Genomic DNA, 23,110 nt, shown 5'->3' with positions numbered 1-23,110 from the left:
TTACGGCTTACTGCCACTACACGGCAGTGTAGTCATTGATGTGGAAACCCTGCCGGAGGGAAGGTGTAACTTCGCGGGTGGAATTGAGACATGTTTATCCCGTAATATCCAGAAAAAGAAAAGTTGATGCAGACGGACGGCTGTGCTTCAAGGCGAAAGACCGGTATGCATTTTGTGTTACTGACCAAAATAAACGCTTTTTAGAAGAGATATAAATTATGTGTAAATATTTATAAGACAATAGCTGATAAAATCTGTTTTAATGAGGTTAATAAACATCACTGTGACATCGCTAGTCGCAGTTTCACCTCAGCAAAGGACGAGGAGGTGAATCACTTATCTAACCAGCCTTTACTGATTTCTGCCCGCAATAACCCTTTCAATAACCTCCAATAGCCTTTAATAGTCTCCAGTAGCCTTCAACAGTCTAACCTTGCAGCCGTGGTGTGTTCTAAACTCCGTAGTTATAAACATCCTGAGGTTAGCAGCGCGCTAACTGACCTGTTTATAATGTAATCCGAGCAGTGACTCCGGGATGGCTGCTCTAAACTGCTGCTGTTAGCTGCTTGGGCTGAAATATGAACTGTAGAGAGCTGTATTATCCGGTTAGTGGGGTTATTTTATTTCATACACAGAAGAACTTAAAATCCTGTAGCCCGTGGCTGGGCTGTAGCTCTGACTCAGTAAAGACTGTGGGCTTGTGCTGCTGCAGCTCCCACTAGTGGTTGGATGAGGAAATGCTAAATCTGTCACAGCTCACAATTTTTGATTTTATATTTATTAAGCCTCTTTTCAGTATCAAACGTTTTGATCAAAGTTAATATAACTTGTATTTTATGTCATTTCTATTCACTTGTATAGTTTCGTTCTTGATTGATGGAGTTTTTGGATTTCATAACAGGATTTATGTTAATAGAGCAACAAGCAAACATTTTTTCCATGCAACTGTAATATTTGATTGAATAAATAATATATTGAGAGTTATTTAACATTAAGGAGTAATTACATTCATTTACATATATTACATTTGGTTACATTTTCTTATATTTATAAGTTACATCTGGCCCTCGGAGGACAGCCAATATGCCAATGTGGCCCTCGGCCAAAATGAGTTTGACACCCCTGACCTATGCTGTGTCTATATTTGGGTAATCTGACATGGCTTTTACTGAACAAACTTAATTGCTTAGTTTTTCAACACCCACTTTTATTTTTCTTGATCCTCTAGCCCTGGCAAACGCAGCTATTAAGGAGCCTGACCAAGCCCATGGCTGCACCCATGGAAGTTGCTACCCAGCTACTGGTGACCTCCTGGTTGGTCGAGAGAAGAACCTGAAAGCCTCATCTACCTGTGGTCTCACCAGGAGAGAGCCCTACTGCATTGTCAGTCACCTACAGGTAAGATATATAATTTGTGTGGCAGTGTAATCATCAAAAAACATATTGAATCTGACATATTCAATTTGGGTTTTTGGTATAGAAATCCAATACATGTAATTCTAAACATCCAGAAGTAATACGACTTTTATGTCAAGGAGAAGAGGAAAAATGAACAACAGCAGTGAGTGAGGTTTGCAGTGTCGAGATAAAGTTTAAACAATATTAGATGGCTCATGTCACAAACAAGCTTTGTTTCTAACACAATGCAGGGTTCTCACGGGTCCTTAAAAAGTCTTAAAATATTTAAAAACATCCTTACATAAGCGGCAAGCTAGCTAACCCATTAACATTAGTGGCGAGTTAGCTACGTTACCTGGAAGAGATCTAAGGTTAGCAGAGAGCTAGCTGACATTAGAGGCAAGCTAGCTAACATACTAACATTAGCAGCAAGCTAGCTAACATACTAACATTAGCAGCAAGCTAGCTAACATACTAACATTAGTGGCAAGTTAGGTACATTACCGGTGAGAGAACTAAGGTTAGCAGAGAGCTAGCTGACATTGAGGTGAGCTAGCTAACATACTAGCATTAGCAGCGAGCTAGCTACCATACTAACATTAGTGGCAATTTAGCTATGTTACCGGGAAAAGAACTAACATAAGGTTAGCAGAGAGCTAGCTGACATTAGAGGCGAGCTAGCTAGCATACTGACATTAGTGGCAAGTTAGCTATGTTACCGGGAAAAGAACTAATATAAGGTTAGCAGAGAGCTAGCTGACATTAGAGGCGAGCTAGCTATACTAACATTAACAGCGAGCTGGATAACATACCAACGCTACCGGCAAGTTAGCTACGTTACTAGGGAGAGAAGGTTAGTCAATTAAAAAAAATAAATTGATAACAAATGGGAAACGTTAAGTTTTATTTTTCTGATTAAATAAAGGATTTTCTACCAAAGACATTATGACTACATTTTTGGGTGTTAAATTATATTTATTTAAGTCCTTAAATTAAATTTTAAAATTGTGTAAGAACCATTTTATGAATAAAGCCATAAAACAAAAAGAAAAGAGGTGTGTGAACGTAGCCTTAGTGGGTGGCTGTAAGATCCTTCTCATATTGGAACCAGGTGGAATCACTTGACGTTTGACTGTAAGTGTTTTACCTGTTGTAGGAGGAGAAGAAATGTTTCCAGTGTGATTCACGCCGACCGTACGATCCTCAGTACAACATCATCAGTCACCGCATCGAGAATGTAATCACCACCTTCAGACCGGACCGCAAGAAGTGCTGGTGGCAGTCTGAGAATGGTGAGGACTTCTGCAGTTAGTTTAACTCTACAACAGTGCTGATGTTTTGAAAGAATACATATGTTTCCTAAAAGGAAGAAGTGGCAATGTGATTTAATGTACTTGTCCAAGCCTATTAGGAAGGCTGTGAGGAATACTACCAGCTTCCAGTGGGATTGCCAAGCCTACTAAACTTTCTGAACCCAGCTGCCTGGCAGGCGACCATACTGAAAACACTTCAGCTATATTATTAGACCTCCAATGTTCAAAGCAGTCTATTAATACCACGAGAAGTGCTCACAGTTGCATTGGATCTGACAGGCCAGTTAGTTTACAGGCCTTAGTTTAAATAAACAAGAGAAGGAAAAGCATAGGAGCGAAAAGAAGGATTAAGAACCTGTTGAGAATCGATCTGCACGATTTTAAAAGCTAAATCTCCATGTCCAGGACCGTCGCTCCAGCACACACTCCCCAGATGTACTGTTGATGGAGATAATTACAGAGTAGGCCTTCTGTTGGCACAGCAACAGAGAGCTGGAAAGGAACCAAACACTACAGACTGAAAGAGACCAACAAAGAGAGGCAAGAATTAAAGAATGAGAACATTTTTTTAATGAATCAGTTTAGCTTGCTTTGTTAACCCTTTAGATCCCAACAGATTTAACAGAATCTGAGAATTCTCAGAGCTAGAGAGACACTTAAACGTCTGTTTTATTTTATAGATATATGCTATGTTATTAAAATGAGCTTACAACTAGGGGATAGAAACCAACACAGCTGTCAGTACAGGAACTGAAGAAAAAATAAACTGTAATTCTACTGGTCATATACAAGTCAACATGCAACCTCCTCATTTTTATTAAATTACACAAGACTAGAGATATAGTACTGTTAATCTTGTGTTTGCATGTAAGCATGACAACTACCTTGTATAGCTTGTGTCCCTTTGCTGCATTGATTGTGCACATCTAAACGGTTAAAACTTAATGTATTAAAGTCAAGTAAGGTCTTATCAATAGCACAAGTAAGTCTTTCATTACAGAGCTTTGTGTCACAAAGAAATTAGACAGACAAGTTCACTTTTTTAGACAGACAGTCTAAAGTCCAGTTTTAGACATGTGTATAGAACTGAAAGGTCTTGTGTCCTAATCAGCTGTGTTGTGGTGCTGGAAGCTGTGAATATCATGGAAAGTTGGGAGTTTACAGGAAACGGGAGCTATTTTTGATCCTGGTCGCCATGGCGTCAGTGCTTTTTGCAGTGAGTATGTCATGTAGTGAACAGTGGCTCACTTGTGCACTCGTTCCAGTGAGAGGACACTCCTGTTGGCCCCCAGAGGTGACGAACTGTAGGAGGATGTTTGAAGGTGGTAGACGCTAATTAGCTTGGTCAGTTTGTCTCCTGAACAACCAGTGCCACTTGCTTGTGGGCAGAAACAGAAACAGGTGCTTCACAAGGGCAGTCTTGAACAAAAGGGCAGTCTTTTAATAGATGTTCAGCTTCCTGTGCACTGGAAACGGGTTTTTAATGAGCCTTTCCTCTGGTCAAACATTGTGCCATAGGTTAGGACTTTGTGTTCAGTATTAAGGTCTAATAGATTAATCAGTAGTAATGGTCAGTTGATGTATCATTATCAGCAACTGAACACAGGGAAAAGTAATGGAAATTTGGTCTACAAATCTTTGTGTTTCAGTTTATCGATGGAGAAAATCGATAATTGATTATAGTTTTAGTTGATTTTTGGTTTTATTGTTCATGTCTGCACTAATGTTTTAAAAAAGGTATGGTCATAAAAATTTGCCTTGAAGGCAAGGAAAAGTCATGAAAAATCATGGAAATGTATTGAATAAAAAGTGTATGAACCCTGTTAACAGCAATTAAAGTAACGACGGCATTTAATCAGCTTGTTTTCTTTATAATTGACTAATTACAGGCATCAGACAATTGTATCGGTCAGTAAAATACTGGTTAAGTCTTATGAAGTACAAATCTAAATAAGAAAAGGTTGCAAATAAAAAGTGTTGCAGACTGTATGAACCCATATATTATTTGTTAATATATATGAATTCTCTATTGCAGCCCTGTTACATTTTAAAAAAGTAAGGACGGTAAAGCATTTACTTCTTTGTAAGGTTGCCATTACTTTGAATACCAATCGATGAAGTGTATCAGGTGTTAATTTTGTCCCGTTTTTCCTGTGGTGTACAACAATATGGGTCATTATCGCATTTTTTTGTTTCAACATCCTCCACACATTTTCTGTTAAGGAAAGGTAAGGACTGCAGGCAATCCAGACCAATATCCACACTCTCTTCTTCTGCAGCCGTACCTCTGCAGCATGTGGTTTTGCATTGTCTTGTTGAAAACATGGAAGTCCCTGTAAAAGATATGGTCTTTAATTTAAAATTATAATTTTTATTTATAATTTTTCTTAAGTTAATAATGAATGGACTAAGTGGGCTTCAGAGGGGAAGAAGAACAGACTAAATGTAAGATGTGGCCCTGTGTTCGCTACATTGTAACACAGCACTGGGTTTAAAAGAAAATAAGACAAACAGATTCTTTGAGTCAGATCCCTCTTTCAAGTACACCCAGGCCCTCTCTCTCTCTCTCTCTCTCTCTCTCTCTCAATCTACCTCATTGTTTTCAGGCCTGGATAGACCCCACCTCTCCTTTCCTTTCTTTCACTTTTCTTCCTGTTTAGCTGCTGGTTGTAAGAGGCAGGTTAAGTGCAGTTCAGACAGTACACACATTCTTCTACTACAAGGAATATGGTTACAAGAGAGTGCTGCAGGTAGCTCAGTACAGCAGCCCTTGTTTGGCCTCTTACTCTCTGCAATGTCATTAGTTATCAAAGTACTGCTGTAAAAATAGAGATGTAAATTATACAGAATCCTTTATATGGCAGCAGCACATTGTTATTACAATACTTCATACAGAATGCTTATTGTGTTATGATGTTGCCTCACAGGATTAAGTCTTAAAACGTTTTTTGTTCTTGTAAGAGCTATATCAGCTATGATTATAATGTATCTTTCACCTCTTTAAAAAATGTTGCTTTTTATAGTGCAGGGAAAAACTCAAAGCTTCTACTTGCAAAACGAATTGAAACAAAACAACATAATAAATAAAGTATTTAGGGAAATATTTGAAGTGAATAAAAATATATGTTTTACAGTAAGTTACTACTGAATGGGTTATGTGAAGTTATGAGCTTTATTGCAGCTCAGGTGTAAACTATTTCTCAGTAACAATTTGTTTGATAGTTTAGCTCAGACTTGATCTGTATGACTGGAGCAAAAAATGGACATAACATAACTTCTCTAAAGATTGAAGCCACCACAGATCAACCACTTCTGCTAGCTGGTTGCAGTATGATATTAGAAGTTCTTTGCAGTTTTTTTATGTTAATGTTAGTGCAAAATGGCCAGTGTGATCAAATTAGTGGTTAGCCAGCCAGCTAACTGGTTGATTGGACTATACTGTAAACTCATTGAAGGCAGTCTGAGACACTTTGTCTCTGAGAAGGGGGCGTGTCTACACAATAAGTAGGCGTGTCAGTCTCTGCCTCAAACTCAATTCTATGGAACAAAAGGGAATGAAACCACAGTGTACAAGTTATATAGAGTCACTGGTCTTGATGGATAGCATTGTTAAGCTGTTCAGAATTGAAGACAAATTAAAAGTGTGTACTTTTCTTCTCAGGAAAGTCGGACGTTTACATTCAGTTGGACCTTGAAGCAGAGTTTCACTTCACTCACCTCATCATGACTTTTAAGGTATGTTTAAATTCATAATAATGTACACACATGTACATTTTGTAGTGTTTTACACTATACAGTATAATGACTTTCACAATCACGAGTTAACTTTACCAATACAGTAAAAAATCACTGATGTGCTGCTGAAAATAAAACAAAAAAAATATTTTGTTCATTTAATTTCGCTCTATAAAGTAATGGATTAACACTTTTGTGTTTTCTTACTGTTCAGACATTCCGTCCTGCAGCCTTGTTAATTGAGCGTTCAGCGGATTTTGGACGCACCTGGCAAGTGTACCGCTACTTCGCCTACGACTGTGCCTCGGTCTTCCCTGGGATTTCTCCGGGTCCCCTCCGCAAGGTTGATGATGTCATCTGTGAGTCACGTTATTCCGACATTGAGCCGTCCACAGAGGGAGAGGTCAGTCAAACAGATCGGCTCATGAATTTATCTCTGCTTCACACACAAACTTAGTTAGAACTTTAATGAAATCTTCCCATCTTTTAGCTCCCGTCATTCTTATCTAAATAAACTCACTTGCTGCATGCAGGGTTCGTACGATCATGGAAAACTTGGAAAAGTCATGGAATCTTTTGAAAATAGCAATTTTCAGGCCTGGATAAGTTTTGGAAAAATAAAGATACCCAGAAAGTTTATGAAAAGTCATGAAAATTTGGTCTACAAATCTTTGTGTTTTTGTTTATTAGTGGAGAAAATATATTTTGAGCTATTTAGAAATATGTTAAATAGTTAATTCAGTAATTTATCTTCACACAATGGAGCTCTGGACACACATTTTATTATTAAAGATTGTGTGTCAGATTCATTTTGGGTCTACTATAATCAATTTTGATTATATTTTTTGTTGATTTTTGCTTTTACTGTCCATGTCTGCAATATTTTAAAAATCGTATGATCATAAAAATGGAAATGTATTTTTTTTTTTGTATGAACCCTGTGCATTCTTCTTCTTCTCAGGTTATATTTAGAGTTCTGGACCCTGCTATCCGCATTGAAGACCCATACAGCCCACGTATTCAAAGTGAGTTGCTATTCAGTGCCAATAAATGCCTACTTCAATAAGTGCATACTTCATTCTGCTAGCTTATATTTGTGTTTGAATCATACTGTACATAATGTACATTTCTTCATTAGATTCAATAGGTTCTGCTTTCCAGATTTACATCAGTCACAATGCTTCAAACTAGGGGGAGATTTCTGTCTTTACTTTTAAACAATGCTGGCTTTGCTATCTAATTTATCTCTTCCAAATGATTGCTGCTATAGTTCAGTCATGAGTGCACATCCATTCATGGCCCCTGTCTGCACCAGCTCTGCTTCATCGCTGTCCAATTCTGTGGTTCACTGCATGGAGGGGGAGAGCAAGAAAATAGATGGATGCTAATGGGAAAAGCAGCTGTTGAGGTCCCTCTGAATCTGTCCCATTTTCATTTGACTGGCATGACTGAACTGTTTTCCCAGGAACAGCATGTTCAAGCTTTTCCATGATATGATTTCCATGGTATAAGTGTTGTCTGGCTCAGACAAAAGCACACCGCTGCTGATTATACAAACAACCAACGTGATGTTTAGACTGTGCCTGATACAAAAAAATGAGGAGAATAGAGAGATAACATGAGTAATCTGATTTTAGAAATATGTTTTTTTTTCCTTATTTTCTGTGATAGTCATTTATAATAGTATATCATTTTCTTAATGAAAGGGTACATAAGCAGTGGCCTAAACAAGTTTTCTTCCCCTCCTTTATTTCTCTATCCCATTATTTCCCTTTGACCTTCTTTAGGCCCTGTCTATAATGGTTTTTTACCTTAAAATTCTGTTACTCTATGTACATTATTATTGTAAGTCGCTTTGGACAAAAGCGTCTGCCAAATGTAATGTAATGTAATGTCATGTAAAAAGTCTCTTCATTTTAAGAAAAGCACTTTGATGTAAATAAGGCTGACTGTTGTTAAGTTAGAATTCTCTCCAACATGTGAAAATATTTTTACTGGTTTGAAATATGAAATCAAACAGCCCTGCAAATGAGTTGGGTCAGGAAGGGGTGGCCTCACTGGCTGGGAGAGAGGCTCTGACACACTGTAACTGGATTGAGAAAGGAGGGGGAGTCTTGTTTTCATCGGTCAAGGTCCAGAGATCAGGAATCCGTAGTGTGAACAGAACGATACGCTCTGCTGACCCAGCCAGGAGCACTGACTAAACCAAGCTTTTGTTGCTGTGTTCTTCTCTCAGTCACAGTTCTGCCTGTATCTTTCTTTCTAATTTTTCTGTCATCATATATCAGGATATTTTTTTCTCATCTTGGAGCAATTTATACACACTATATGTTTAAAAGAAATTGGACACCTTATTATTCATTGTTCCTTCTAAAGGAGTAATTGTCTTTACTGTCCAGGGAAGGTATTCTTCAAGATGTTGGAGTGTTAGTGAGTATTAGTGAGGTCAGGCTGTTAGATGATTACCCACCTCTTCCCAAAAATCCAAAACTCATCCCAAAGGTTTTTAAAGCTGATGTGCAGACGTTTTGTGATTTAGGGCCCTCTCTGGTGAGAATGGGTAGTTGCACAAGCATGTGGAAGAATCATTTTAAACTTGGCGGGTGTGATGCAATCTCCTTTTAGCGCGGATGAATCCGATTCCAGGTTATGTTCAGTCAGAGAGAGAGACTTTTCGTTTTTACTATGGGTGAATGAGCTACTGAGCTCTGAGTTTCATAACTCATTCTTAGCTCATAACAAGAATTACTAGGTACTCTGTCTTATCTGCATAAAGGATGCTTTCAATTCCAAGATTCCTTGCCGCCTTATTGACCTTTCTACACATTGGATTAATGCACTATTTTCCAGCAAGAATAGATGTGGGACTCATATGGATGAACCATGGGCTAAGAGGGTTTCAGGTGGGCATGGCTCTGATTGCGTCCATACTTGTTTTGTTACTGGAACCCAGCTGAGCCTTGCAAATGGACCCCATCGTTACAGCCCACCCAGTTCATCTCACTTGGGACCCATCTAGGCACAGTATGTGCAGTATACAACCCAGATGGGGTCCATGTTTAACCCCTCATCACTGACCCAAATGGGGCTCTTTATTGAAATATGGGTGCCAACTTGAAACCCATGGACAACACGTTCTGAAACCCAGTTAGGCTCCTCATTCAAAGGCCTCACATAGGCATGTTGGTTCATAATAGGTTTAGAAGAGGCCTCAACATCAGCTGTTTTTAGGAATTCTTCTCCATTACCTTCTACAAGAATAGGGATGTAGAATGTAGGAGTAACTGGTTGATGATTAACAGCTTAAGCTTTTCAGCTTGGTGTATGAAATACTCCCTCAGCACTGCATATGTTCATATATTTAAAGGGAGTGGGAGTGTAGACAGTGATGCATCTCGCATGCTTTAGCCCTCAACAGCTGGACTGTGACTCGATACAACAGGCTGTGCACGGTAGCAGCAGTTCAACTTTTGACACTTCTTTATCTCCCTCGGCACCCTCTCTTGCGCAATTCACACACAAACACACACACACATTGCTTGCGAGGCTCTTTCCAATATCATCATCCCTACATCTGTTATTAACGATGATGGATTGTGTGGTCCCTCGTCGCTACTGTGGGCTCTCATGCTCTACTGCACAGGACTTCCAGCATTAGCCTCCAGGGTTAGCAAAGGTCAGCAGTCAGAGGTTAATAGGGGTGAGAAGAGGATTTACAGAGCTTCAAGATGTTTTCTGGGATAGATTCTTTCAGAGGTCTGTTGGAATGTGTGTTCTTCTTCTGAGATGTGCTGTTCTGCTATTTAACATAAGAGTAACTTATGTCCTCTCAAGTTTCAACAGATTGGATGGCAGCCATCTGTGAACATCATGTTAACGTCACTCCACAGATTAGTTTAGTGTGGTTTAAGTGTAATGGGCCTTAATTGGGCAATTAATACGCATTTAGAGCCTTTTTTCCCCCATAAACAGTGTAGTGCTTTTTAGGGGTATATGTTTCAGGTCTATTGTGGTGTTAAAAGGAGTAATTGTTGCCCAAGTCAGAGTTTTTATGCTTTTTCGTTCTTCCGTTCCTCAGTTGTTACCAGACTCCCTTTCCTTACCACTGAGAAGCACCACCATGTTTTACCATAGGAATGGTATTAGCCAGCTAATACAGTGTCTGTTTTTACCTGACCCAGGCACAGACCTTTCTGTTCTACCTAAAGTCTATATACAGTTCTGTGAAAAAAAAGGTTTAGGCACCAAAGCAAATTACACTAATTAATGTATCTCAACAATATGAGTGTTTTTACCCAAAAAAAACACATTTGATTTAAACAGATGCAAATAGACATACATACAGCAAAAGTTAACAAGGAATTCTCATTTTTAACTAAGTATGTTATATCCTGTGAGCCAAGCTGAAGAACAAAGTGTAGTTCCTGGATGCTCCTCAGCCAGCATTTGTATACTGTATGTTCGGTTCCATTAGCAGCTCACCTGATTTACCAAATTTACCAATTTACCAAACCAGTTGTTGATATGATGAGAACTAGAAATAACTCTATGAATCTCAGATGAGGAGAGATTATAGGAGATGTTTTAAGGAAAAAGCACTTCTTTTTGTAAAATTGCTGTTTGTATTTATTGTATTGCTAGCGTTTTACTGAGCTAATAAACACTTACTTCACAGATAAGACACTTATTCTTTACTGAAATTCCCACAGGTGCCTAAAACATGTACACAATACTGTATATATTCATATATTTATGTATTGCACATGGTGCCAAACTTAAGTCAACGATCATATTCCTTTTACTTACCAATGGCGAGTACTTTCTCCTGTATTTTACTTCATTTCTCTTGGTCTGTTCAATATGTGAAGAAAATGTTTTTTATTACGTTGCTTGGTGTGCTTGAATTTTTGTCTGTGTTTAGATCACAGGAAACAGACTAACTATAGATGTGAAAATGTCCTAGAGTGAACATTGAGTCTTTCTTATCTTGCTGACATCTGAACATCCTACACAAGCAAACTTGAGCCAAGCCTCTTTCATTTTAAGCCACTCCAAATATGGATGTCACCTAAATACAATAAATAAAAAAATATTTTAGGTTGTATTTGGATTTGAAGGGATGCATGTTTGAGTAAATAACCATTTGCAAGGTTTTGTTGATGTAAGAAATCTGGTTGCAGATCACATATTAATGGGATTAATGGGAAAAAAGCCAAAAATAGCTTCTTTACATAACAACTCATGGCTTTGCCTGAGAAGGAAAGCAGGGCTGCAATGATTATTGGTCAACTACTATTATGAATTTAATACGCAACTGACAACGCTCTTTAATGGCCATTTGCTACATGCAGTTTACAACAGAAATACACAACAGGACATATAGGAAGCAATACAGCTTATGCTGATTAAATAGTGATTATCCTTTTTTGGAAAATCACACAAATTATACCAATTATACAGAATTGGTTTCTATTATACAGAACAGAATACATATCTTAGCTTGTCAAACAAACATTAAGCCAAAAGTTCCTTTGTTGAGCTTCGGTTCTGGATGGTAAATAAACTTAACTAATGTAATTACACACCAACTCATATGAAATAAATCATGTTCACACTCTAACAACTATTCAACTTTTTCTTTGTCTCCTTTGAAGATCAATTAAAAATCACCAACTTGCGTGTAAACTTCACCAGTCTCCACACCCTGGGTGATAACCTGCTGGACTCACGGCTAGAGATCAAGGAGAAGTACTACTATGCTATGTATGAGCTGGTTGTCAGGGGCAACTGCTTCTGCTATGGTCATGCCTCTGAGTGTGCACCCATCCAGGGGATCAGAGATGACATCGAGGGCATGGTAAGCTGTTCATCTACATTTACTGTATAAGGAACTTTCACCAAGAAAAATAGAATAAATGAGATTAGAATGGATTCATCAGTTTCATATCTGTATGTTTGGGAAATATTGTGTATTACTTTTGGGATGTGTTTTTATTAAGGGCTTTAGACTTATTTTAATATCTTAAGTAAGTATCAAAGTATTTAGAATTGTGCTTATAATTGTATTTATATGACTTACACGTGCACTGATAAAATTCACAGTACCCCTTTAAATTAAGGCTGCTTTTTAAAGTGTTTCTAAAAAGTTTATTAATAAGTTTTTTTAATGGTTAGAAATAATTTAAAAACATTAATTTGCTTTTACAACACATACATAGAAAGAACAACAGTGGAAATAACTTTTTTACATGTCTAATAAAATATAGAAAGTTAGTTTAGCTGTTTAATATGTTATTATAGTTAAATGAATAAAGTTATTTACAGAAATGTTAATGATGCCTAATGGAAAAGACAAAGTAACATAAGCATCTAGTAAAATCTGAAGATTAACATTATTTAAAAAATGTGGAATCTATTTGGTACTTAACAGGCCACTATAGCCCTTCCTATTTATGTCTTGTAACTGCTTATGAATGGTTTATAACCCAATTAATAACCATTGATAAATTATTTTTTTTAAACTGTTTATAAACACTTTTTAAAGGAGCCTCATTTTAAAGTGGTACAAAATTCACATTGTAATTCTGCTATTACTCATGTAATGCAAGGTGCACGGGAGGTGCGTGTGCAAGCACAATACAAAAGGGCTGAACTGTGAGCAGTGTGATGATTTCCATAATGAACACCCCTGGAAACCAGCTGAGGGCCGCAACACCAACGCCTGCAAAAGTACCTACAATTTATTTTTTATATTCTATCTTCATTTATGTTTTCTCTATCAAACAATAGGACAAAATGAACTGTTTTCTGATACCTTTCTCCCAGAGTGCAACTGCAACGCTCACTCCAGTAAGTGTCACTTTGACATGGCGGTGTATCTGTCCACTGGGAACGTTAGCGGAGGTGTTTGTGACAATTGTCTTCACAACACCATGGGACGCAACTGTGAGACCTGCAAACCCTTCTATTATCAGGACCCGTCCAAAGATATCAGAGACCCTCGGGTCTGCATAGGTGAGAACAACTCATAACTTTACAGTTAATTTACATGTGGTGTTAGTGCTAGTGCTGGGCGGTATATCGGTTTATTCAGTATACTTGAACTTGTATGAGTGTTTTTATCCAAGTAAAATAGAGCCGTAACTAACACCCTTTTAAATATATTAATACTGTAGTTTGAAGGATGATTTGAATGTATTTGTTAACTGGAGAAAGAAGGGAATTGAAGCTGATTTAAATACTGTAATGTCTATAATGGATTCAGTAATAACATATAGTAAATTAATATTAAACTTGTATCTAACTTGTGCAATAGAAATTTTTAAAAATATCTCTTTGAATACTTAAACATTAAGTATTTTAGGTTTGTTTATAGTGTTTATGGAACTATTTATTAAAATATTTAATTGTGTAAGGGAAGTTGTGTTAAATGAGTATCTATTTTTAAGATCTATTGTTTACATTCTTTAGCTATTTTTCTGATAATGAAGTCTGATTTCTTCATATATTTTGTTATTTTTTGGGACAAAGTAAACTCAATAGTAATCAAAGCCTTAATTTAAAGCCTTACTGTTTTATATTATATGGGTAACCCTTTCATTAATATACCATTAACTAATGATTAATAACTGTTATTCTTCACATTTTAAGAAACTAAAAAGTTGCTATCACATTGGTAAATACTAATGAACGCATTTGCAACATGAACTGCAATTGATAAACATTTGCCTAAAATTCGTATTTACTAGCGATTTATTATTGTTCAAATTCTGATGAGCTAATGATTTGCTAACATTTTTACTATGAATATCAATGCTGATAAATAAGTGTCATGTGTGAGCATTTGTTAATATTCAAATTCTAGAGAACTACTGCTTTGTTTACATCTACTGATCATTAGTTAAAAAAAAGTATTAATGAAAGTTAACGGTACAGTAACTCACAAACCTATATAAAAGTTCAGTCATGCAAATATATATATATAATAAAAAAAATAATGATAAAAATACTGTGATATACCGTGAACCTTCAGAATCTTGAAAAAAAATACCGCGATATGCATTTTTGGCCATACTGCCCAAAACATGTGGTGTAATTAATTTGGTGTCATTTAATCATATTTGAACCACTTTTATATGTGGTCCTAGTTTTCATAAAGCTTTTTGTTTTTCCAGCTTGTGACTGTGACCCAGACGGCTCTGTGAACGGCGGGATGTGTGACGGGCATGACGACCCCTCTCTTGGTATGATTGCGGGACAGTGCCGCTGTAAGCAGAATGTGGAAGGCAGTCGCTGTGACAAATGCAAGCCTGGTTTCTTTGGGCTGAGTCCTGATGACCCTCTTGGCTGTCAGCGTGAGTATCAGCAAATGACTTTGAGTTGTGGAAATGTGTGAAATGTTTTATACATTTATGATTTTTTTTATTAGTTTTTTATTTATCTGATAAAATGTTATCATGAATAAATTATTTCTTTACACCAGTCAGACAATCATCTCTTCTACTTTGCATCCCATTAGCATGTAAGTGTGACCCCAGAGGAACACTGTCAGGCAGTTCTCAGTGTGACCCTGTGAAGGGGGACTGCTTCTGCAAGCGTCTGGTCACAGGCCGCAGCTGCAACCAGTGCCTGGTAAGTGTAGCAGGCTTTGCATTCACATTTTTAAATCCACACCTCTGTAATGACCCTTCTCTACATTAAACAGACATCAGACAATGTACTAAGAGTTTTTGAGCAGGGCTGAGCTGCCCTGGATCATAGATACATCTAATGAGTATCATAAATGTTATTAAAATACAGCTCTGGAAAAGAAAAAAAAGAGACCACTTAAAAATTATTTTAAGTTTTACCAAATTGAAAACCTCTGGAATATAATCAAGAGGAAGACGGATGATTACAGCCAACAAACCAAGCTGAACTGGTGGAGGAGAACAGGCCAAGTTTCATGAAAACTGCGATTAAAACCAGGGTTATTCCACCAAATATTGATTTTTGAAATCTTAAAACTTTATGAATATGAACTTGTTTTCTTTGCATTATTTGAGGTCTGAAAGCTCTGCATCTTTTTTGTTATGTAAGCCATTTCTCATTTTGTGTATATAAATGCTCTAAATGACAATATTTTTTTATTTGTAATTTGGGAGAAATGTTGTCCGTAGTTTATGGAATAAAACAACAATGATAATTTTACTCAGAGAAACTGATTCGGAAACTGAAGTGGTCTCTTATTTTTTTTCAGAGCTGTATATAATCAAAATATCCAAACTTTCTGAACTTTATGGATATAAACTTGTTTTCTTTGCATTATTTGGGGTCTGAAAGCTCTGCATCTTATTTATTATTTCAGCCATTTCTTATTTTCTGCAAATAAATGCTCTAAATTACAATATTTTTTTTGGAATGTGGGAGAAATGTTGTCTGTAGTTTATTGAATAAAACAACAATGTTCATTTTACGCAAACATATACCTATTAATAGCAAAATCACAGAAACTGATTCAGAAACTGAAGTGGTCTCTTATTTTTTTCCAAAGCTGTATGTGTATAATAATATCCACAGTTCTGAGCAGCACAGTGGGTTGTCTTCTACATTTAGCTCAATGATACAAGGCCCCCCGGCTGGTATCGGTTTACATGAGACTTAAAATGGACAGCAGGGAAGGAGCCACATCCTGAAATTAGACAACCAGCGCATGCCTTTCACCTTACTCTGGTGTCATATCAGTTTATTAGTATAGATAAATTCAGTTTGACTAGTGTCCCAGCTGATTTCAAATATTTTTGTAGCTGTAGGTGTGATTCTAGTTAACACTACATGCATTGAAGGTTGTTATTTTGGTACTTTGAACTCTATTACAATGTCAAAATGTCCTTCAGTGCTCACACCTGTTTTGTTCTGTGTTATGTTCATACATTAGCCAGAGCACTGGGCTTTAAGCCATGATGCCAGCGGCTGCAGAGCATGTGACTGTGACGTAGGGGGAGCTGTAGACAACCAGTAAGTTCTTTGTTTAGGGGAGTACTTTTATATTTGAAGTTTTTAATGTTATAAATATTTATATGACTGATATATTTTACCTTGTCATCAGGTGCTCAATGGAATCAGGCCATTGTCTCTGCCGCAGTCATATGGTAGGCCGCCAATGTAGCCAAGTGGAGTCTGGGTATTTCTTCATGGCCTTGGACTACTACCTGTATGAGGCTGAACTAGCCAAACTGGGACAGGTAAAAATAAATGTACTCTGTCCATATAGATGTATGTTTGATAGAACATAACTGTACTGTGATACAATGTCATATCTGTGCCCTGTTCCCTGTCGTTTTCCTTCTGTACTAATATTTCTCTCTGTGTTTTACCTGTGTCATTCCCAACGTGGTCCTTTCTGCACCTCTGTGTCTCTGCCCTTGTCTTCAGTGCTCCTACCTGTGTTTATTTGTTGCTCCACCCCCTCATTACCTGTACCCAGGTGTTTGTTGTTTCCTGTTCCTTCCATTAATATTTAAGCCCCTGTGTCTTTAGTGTGAGTTTGTCAGTTCTTATATGTTTTTTACGCCTGTTAGAGTTGCTAGTCTCATGTTTCTGGTTCTAATTTATTTTCTTGTTTTGTTCGTTTATCCCTGTATATTTGTTTATCTGTTTTCATGTTTATTTGGTTTCATTTGTTATTACATATTACTTGCTTTTGCATACGCTCTCCGCGTCCTCTCCTTGCAACTCCTGACATACAATAATGTAGTCAATAATCCAGTGTATACCATTAAAAAAGGAAACTCCTTACATAAAACACAGATAACCAGAACAATTCAACCACAATATTAAGGAAAAAAACTAAAAGGCTTTTGTGATTGCTTAAAGCAGCATTGTGCAACAATTGGTATATCTTGCTCCTGGGTTCCCCCTACAGTTGGGAAGTCTATTTTGTGTTTTAAGCATTTTACACATGCATTTCTGGACAAACTGAGAGAGACAAATAACTGGAAGTAAACTGAAAGCTAAAGAACCATGTGAACTGAGTTGTAGAACTCAATTAGAAGATTTTACACAGCATTATGTAGTTATGTTGTGCATTGTATGTATCTAAATATATGTTGTCCAGCCCTGTTCACCAATGTTACAAGGCACAAGAGCATTAACTTAATTTTGAAGCTCTTTTAGGGTGAACATGCTACCTTTAACTTGTTTAACTTCTTTAACTAAGTGTGCAGTTTACGCAGGACTAGTTTATACGGTTCTAGCTTTTATCACTTGTTAGCTACATTAGCTTTGTCTTTGACTACATTGGTTTTATGATATGATTGCAGTGATCTGGTTGTAAAACAAATGTTACATGTTTGTAGGGTTGTACTGTTGAAGAGAAGGAGCACCAGCCAGGTCATGTAGCCTCGTGGACCGGCACTGGGTTTGCACGAGCTCCTGAAGGAGGCACTTTGGAGTTTATCATCAACAACATCCCTTACTCAATGGAGTATGATGTTCTCATTCGTTATGAACTCCAGGTAATTACCTTCTTATATTCTGAAAGCTTTCAGTAGCTGTGCGTATGATTACGTTAACCCTGTGTGTTTGTGTTTGACAGATGCCACGGGACTGGGAGGAAGTCCGTGTAACTGTGGTTAGACCTGGTCCAATCCCCACCAGTAGCCCATGTGGAAACACCATTCCTGCAGATGATCTACTTACTGTCTCCATGCCCTCTGGATCTAGGTCTGCTTCACACACACATACATTCAATTTTACTTATATTATAAGATTACACCTCACAAATTAAACAGGTGTAGGTGTTCTCTTGAAGGAACTTCTTATGATTAATTTACACAATGCTACTTCATGTTTTTTGGAATATCAGTATAAGACTATAGTAGTTTTATGTCTATATATAAATGTTGAGAATGTTCTTCTCTCCCACACTGGTCTTTGTTGTGTTCTAACTTTTTCTTCTGCTGTCCGGCAGGTTCATGGTTCTGCCCCAACCTGTGTGCTTGGAAAAAGGAATCAGATACACTCTGCGCCTGGAGTTTGTCCGCTATGCTGACAAAAACAGCATTCCCAGCTTCAGCAATGCAAACATACTAATAGACTCTGTAGGTAAAACCGACTTGTATGCCTGTATATTAAATAAATAAATATTCGTCCTCTTATGCTAGCTGTTCATCTTCCAGATCGCCCTGCTCCCCCGTCACACCTCTCTGGAGATGTTTGTAGTCGGTGACCCCGCCTCTCTGGCTCGTAAGCAGAGTTATGAACGTCACAGATGTCACGAGACTGCAAAGAGTGTGACCCGTCCAGCTTTGACCGACGCGTGTGCCAAGCTCATCTCCAGCATGTCAGCCATTATTATTGATGGAGCACTGCGTGAGTTACCTGAGTGACAGGAAGGGAGTGGTTAGTGTTCGGGAGAGCAGAAAAGTGTGCCTTTAGCTCTATCCGGACGGGATTAGTTTATCAGGGGAACGTCTGTGAAAAATATGTCACACTTCTACTAAGTGATAAAACTCTTGCATCTGGACTGCAATTGAAAAAGCAGGAGGACCAGTGAGTTTTTAGGCTTTCTTAGTCACATGACACAGCATTCAGTAGCTCCTCCATTTCCACTCGCTGTTGTGTTTTACATGGATCTCCATGGAAACGTGTGTCCAAAGTGTAATTACGGTGCAGAGCAGTGGACAAATAGCTATTTTTTTAAACATGAGGTGGCAAAACTCAGATGTGCGTCTATACAGGAATAAAATTACAGGAGAACCACAAAGTTAATAGAAAACAGTAGGTAATTCAGCCTCTAATTTTCTCAGAGGACGTCTGAGAAAAACACATATATGGTCGTTCCGGATGGGAATAAAATCACAGAGGACCCCCATAAAAGAGAAAATTACCCCAGGACCCCCTAAAAAACAATCCTGTCCTGATAGGGCTATAGATTGTTTAACAGAACATCAGTACTGTTATTTATTTATTAATTTATTTATTTGTGTTTATATATGTGTGTGTGTTTGTGTTTGTTTCCTCTCCTGTCAGCTTGCGAGTGTGATCCACAGGGTTCTGTCAGCTCTGAGTGTGATGTGCGTGGAGGTCAGTGCCGGTGTAGGCCAAACATAATCGGAAGGCGCTGTGATCAGTGTGCTCCAGGAACATACGGCTTTGGACCTTCAGGATGTAGATGTGAGATTAACAAACTTAACTTAGCTTTTTAGATAATAATTTGGGTTGTTTTAAATATCCTAGAAGAGAAAAGAACTCAAAATACACTTCTGATAAAAATTCTGCCAAATTTGGTAAATCATTTGCTCCTGTTATATTTGGTTCTGTTTAAAATCTTGTCCACAGTAGCTGATTGTATGTTATCAATGCACTTAATATAAATTAAGTCAGATAGTCTAAAACATACGTGCTCTCTCTTGTCTTTTTGTGTGTAGTGTGTGAGTGTAGTCAGGAAGGCTCTCGTGGTCGTTTCTGTGATGAGAATACGGGACAGTGTCCGTGTCTGCCGGGCGCATTCGGTCAGCGCTGTGACGGCTGCCAGGCTGGACACTGGGGCTTCCCTAACTGCAGGCCGTGTCAGTGTAACGGTCATGCAGATGAGTGTCACCAGAGGACCGGAGCCTGTCTAAGCTGCAGGAGTAACACAGCAGGAGACAAGTGTGAAAAGTAAGGACAACTATATATTTAACTGTATAATGAAAGAATGTAGGTTTTGTTTTCTGTTCTTGTTGAAAAAAAAATGTGATGTAATCAAGAGCAAAGGGTGAGAGGCAGCAGAAATTTATTTAAACGATGGAATTCACGACTACAGTCTCTCCGTCTGTTTTCAAACCTGAAAGTCCAGACCAAAGTCAGAATCAAAGTTCATGTGTTTAAAAATTTAAACTTTCTGTCGTCTTCACCTACATGCGCTGTGTCTCCTATGTTTGACATTGATTGTTTCGTAAAAAGAGTGTACTGGATGTTGGTGTGGTGTCAATTCAGCCTTTATAAGTGGTGTGCCAAATTCTGCCTCCTGCAGGAATCTAACTCACACTGTAGAATGAGCACAACACCCTTGATTAAACCCATTAAACCCTTGATTCATTTTATTTCTGCTCATAAATATGAGGTTAATCTATAGTTACAGAAGATAGAGGAATCACATTCACAATGTGGAGTAGTCTTATTTTAGTGCACACCAGTTCTTTGGCTCTTGCTGTCTATGACAAGACCATGGTTCAGTTCAGTTGCTCTGAGATCTTTTTGACACAGTTGGTAGCTCCTATTTTTTTTGGACTAAACTAAAGGATCTAAAAGACCTGAACAGCCAAGATAGGTATGAAAGTGCCAATAATCTGATTAAATATCATAAGTTAATAGCAAAATATCTAAATTGGTCACTTCAATAATGATATTAAATGAATAAATAACAATGAGCTTTGGGGTTATGATTGTAATAAGAATTTATTTAATGCAGGTGTGCCAGTGGATTCTATGGAAATCCAATCTTGGGCTCAGGAAACCAGTGCCGTCCTTGCCCTTGTCCAGAGGGACCCAACAGTGGACGTCACTTTGCTGCCTCCTGTTATCAAGACAACCACAACAGACAGGTGGTCTGCAACTGTAAACAGGGCTACACAGGTGCGTGACTCTTTTTTTTTTTTTTTTTTGCACAAGACAGAGACACAGTGTTGTGTTTACTCTTTGTTCATTAAAGATTTGTGCAGAAGATAAGATAACAGGATAGTTTTCGTATTTTTTGCTTGGTTAGTACTTGATCAGCTGCCAAATCGCAACCTTCCCTGAGTCCAGCTGCATTCAGAGTGAGGCAGCGAGTAAGATCATCACAGATGAAACCTGTTCTGTGGTTTTGGACTGATGTGAAGTGTTGTCTTGTATGTTGTCTGATGTTCCCCCTCACTGTCTGGACACAGGGATTGTTAAGTGCTCAGGAGGGACAGTCTTTAAGCGTGAGTAGCCATGAATGAAGATCCATCCCTCACCTCTGCCACCCAACCCTCCAACATCCCCTCTGTACTCCCTGAGCATGGCTTTCAGCACCCCAGTCCCTTGTTTGGTGTTGTACCACCAAACACGCCATGTTAATCATTATTGAGCAGAACTCAGAAAAGCGCAGATGTAAAATCAAAGCTTTAATAACAAAAGGAGTAGTACAAAGTATAGTCAGACGTAACAGAGTCAAACAGGAGAAAGCATACCAGGGTCGCAATACACAGTCCAGAGTTCGGCACACAGGCAGCGAGGCAAAATAGGGCTGGCAAAAGTACATGGAAAAAATGGTAATACACAGAGTCCAAACAAAGGCAAAGAGAAATGTGTTGTAATGCTGAATTAACCAAAACAATACTCAGCACTGGAGCTGAATTCTGGGCAGTCTTTTATATCTGGCTCCCCAGGTGTTATTACTTCCTGAAGGCGTCACATGATCATGAGAGTCACCGAATGGTGCATTTTGGGTAGTGTGGTCTTGTGACTGGAAATCGCCGGTAGAGCTGAGTGTGGGCGAGACAGGCACAGTTTCTGTGCCAGGCATGATGCTACAAAAAGATAACCTGGTTTCCAAAACTCATAAAGTTAAACATTTCTATTATATTTTATGCCAGTCTCCTTGCAGTAGTCTGTTGTGAATAATGAAGTGTATCCATTACAGTGCAATGTTTGCAACCATTGCTAATTCCTCCACCCCCATTTCTTTTCATGAAATGATATCTTTACTCATTGCAGCCAAACAGTTCGGTTTTTATTTCATTAATCCACAGGAGTTATTTTCCAAAAATTATTGGGCCTACCAAAGTCATAGTCCTAACAACTTAATTAAGATCTGGGGCTGACATAATGGGCTATGGTTGATTAAAATGTTGCGAAGAATGTTTCATCTTTAACTTTAGGATTTTTGGAGCCTAAAAGATGCCTCAATTCCATCCTCTGCTCACTTAGCTATTCACAGTTACAGATTTTTGAGTCCCAAACCAAAGCCCCAAATCTCCTGGACAATAGTTGCTTTAGGCTTGATGTAATGTGTTTATATAATAATAATATAATAAGGTGGTTGGAAGCATTGTAAAAATTACATTACTGGTAAGGACTACTCTAATTTAACATGCCTTCTTACTGTTTTTGCTTCTCTAAGGAATAGTAATTGTAACTGCTTGTTTATTATGCACTTTTACATGAGTTTTACATCAAGTAGAACTTTACCTAATTATGTAACCAATGGGTACACACTTTTTTGGTTACCTGGAAAAATACTGGAAAAATTACAGTAAAAACACAGTTCACTTATTTTTGTAGAGTTTTTGTTGAGTTTTCCTAAGGGAAATTATTATAAACCACTGAGTTTATTGTTTTGATGCCACAGAGTAGACATAAAGAGGAGTAAAAAAGACTTTGTCAGTGTCTGTGCCCTACCACAGCTAGAGAAGATCAGAGAGAGCCAAGAATGCCATTTTCTCTTCTCTCTATTTTATCAACTATGTATTTTCATACTTTCAATGCATTTGCCAGGAAAAGTTTAGTGAGCTTCAGTGTTTTGGAAGATTCCAGCTTTACTGAACCCACCCATGCTTATCTCTTGTCTCTCCCTGGAGTTAGAGAAGATTAATGAAAAGCTGCATGAATCCCAATAACATGGAGGGAATGTTATGCTCTTGTTCTTTCTACATTGTTTTTCAGTCCATAGTTGTTAT

At 37.9% G+C, this 23,110-nt stretch overlaps 1 protein-coding gene across 2 annotated transcripts in view; it reads left to right on the top strand.

The window, feature by feature from the left end:
• Window positions 1-23,110, top strand: part of lamb2 (laminin, beta 2 (laminin S)) — a 52,206-nt gene that overhangs the window by 19,376 nt on the left and 9,720 nt on the right. The window contains exons 3-22 of one of the 2 annotated variants that reach the window (XM_022677418.2): window positions 1,229-1,398; window positions 2,555-2,690; window positions 6,373-6,446; window positions 6,661-6,849; window positions 7,408-7,471; window positions 12,101-12,303; window positions 13,055-13,175; window positions 13,272-13,460; window positions 14,621-14,800; window positions 14,965-15,077; window positions 16,363-16,442; window positions 16,534-16,669; window positions 17,783-17,941; window positions 18,022-18,149; window positions 18,397-18,526; window positions 18,605-18,797; window positions 19,458-19,601; window positions 19,856-20,087; window positions 20,881-21,044; window positions 21,338-21,373. In XM_022677418.2, the coding sequence (XP_022533139.2) occupies window positions 1,229-1,398; window positions 2,555-2,690; window positions 6,373-6,446; window positions 6,661-6,849; window positions 7,408-7,471; window positions 12,101-12,303; window positions 13,055-13,175; window positions 13,272-13,460; window positions 14,621-14,800; window positions 14,965-15,077; window positions 16,363-16,442; window positions 16,534-16,669; window positions 17,783-17,941; window positions 18,022-18,149; window positions 18,397-18,526; window positions 18,605-18,797; window positions 19,458-19,601; window positions 19,856-20,087; window positions 20,881-21,044; window positions 21,338-21,373 (2,841 nt within the window). The remainder of the gene's footprint in view (window positions 1-1,228; window positions 1,399-2,554; window positions 2,691-6,372; window positions 6,447-6,660; window positions 6,850-7,407; window positions 7,472-12,100; window positions 12,304-13,054; window positions 13,176-13,271; window positions 13,461-14,620; window positions 14,801-14,964; window positions 15,078-16,362; window positions 16,443-16,533; window positions 16,670-17,782; window positions 17,942-18,021; window positions 18,150-18,396; window positions 18,527-18,604; window positions 18,798-19,457; window positions 19,602-19,855; window positions 20,088-20,880; window positions 21,045-21,337; window positions 21,374-23,110) is intronic. The other variant, XM_007249859.4, reaches the window with a different exon arrangement.

This window comes from Astyanax mexicanus, chromosome 13 (assembly GCF_023375975.1).
Source record: "Astyanax mexicanus isolate ESR-SI-001 chromosome 13, AstMex3_surface, whole genome shotgun sequence".
Lineage (NCBI taxonomy): Eukaryota > Metazoa > Chordata > Actinopteri > Characiformes > Acestrorhamphidae > Astyanax > Astyanax mexicanus.
Note: the sequence above shows the minus strand (reverse complement) of the source record. Positions and strands in the feature narration are given on the sequence as shown.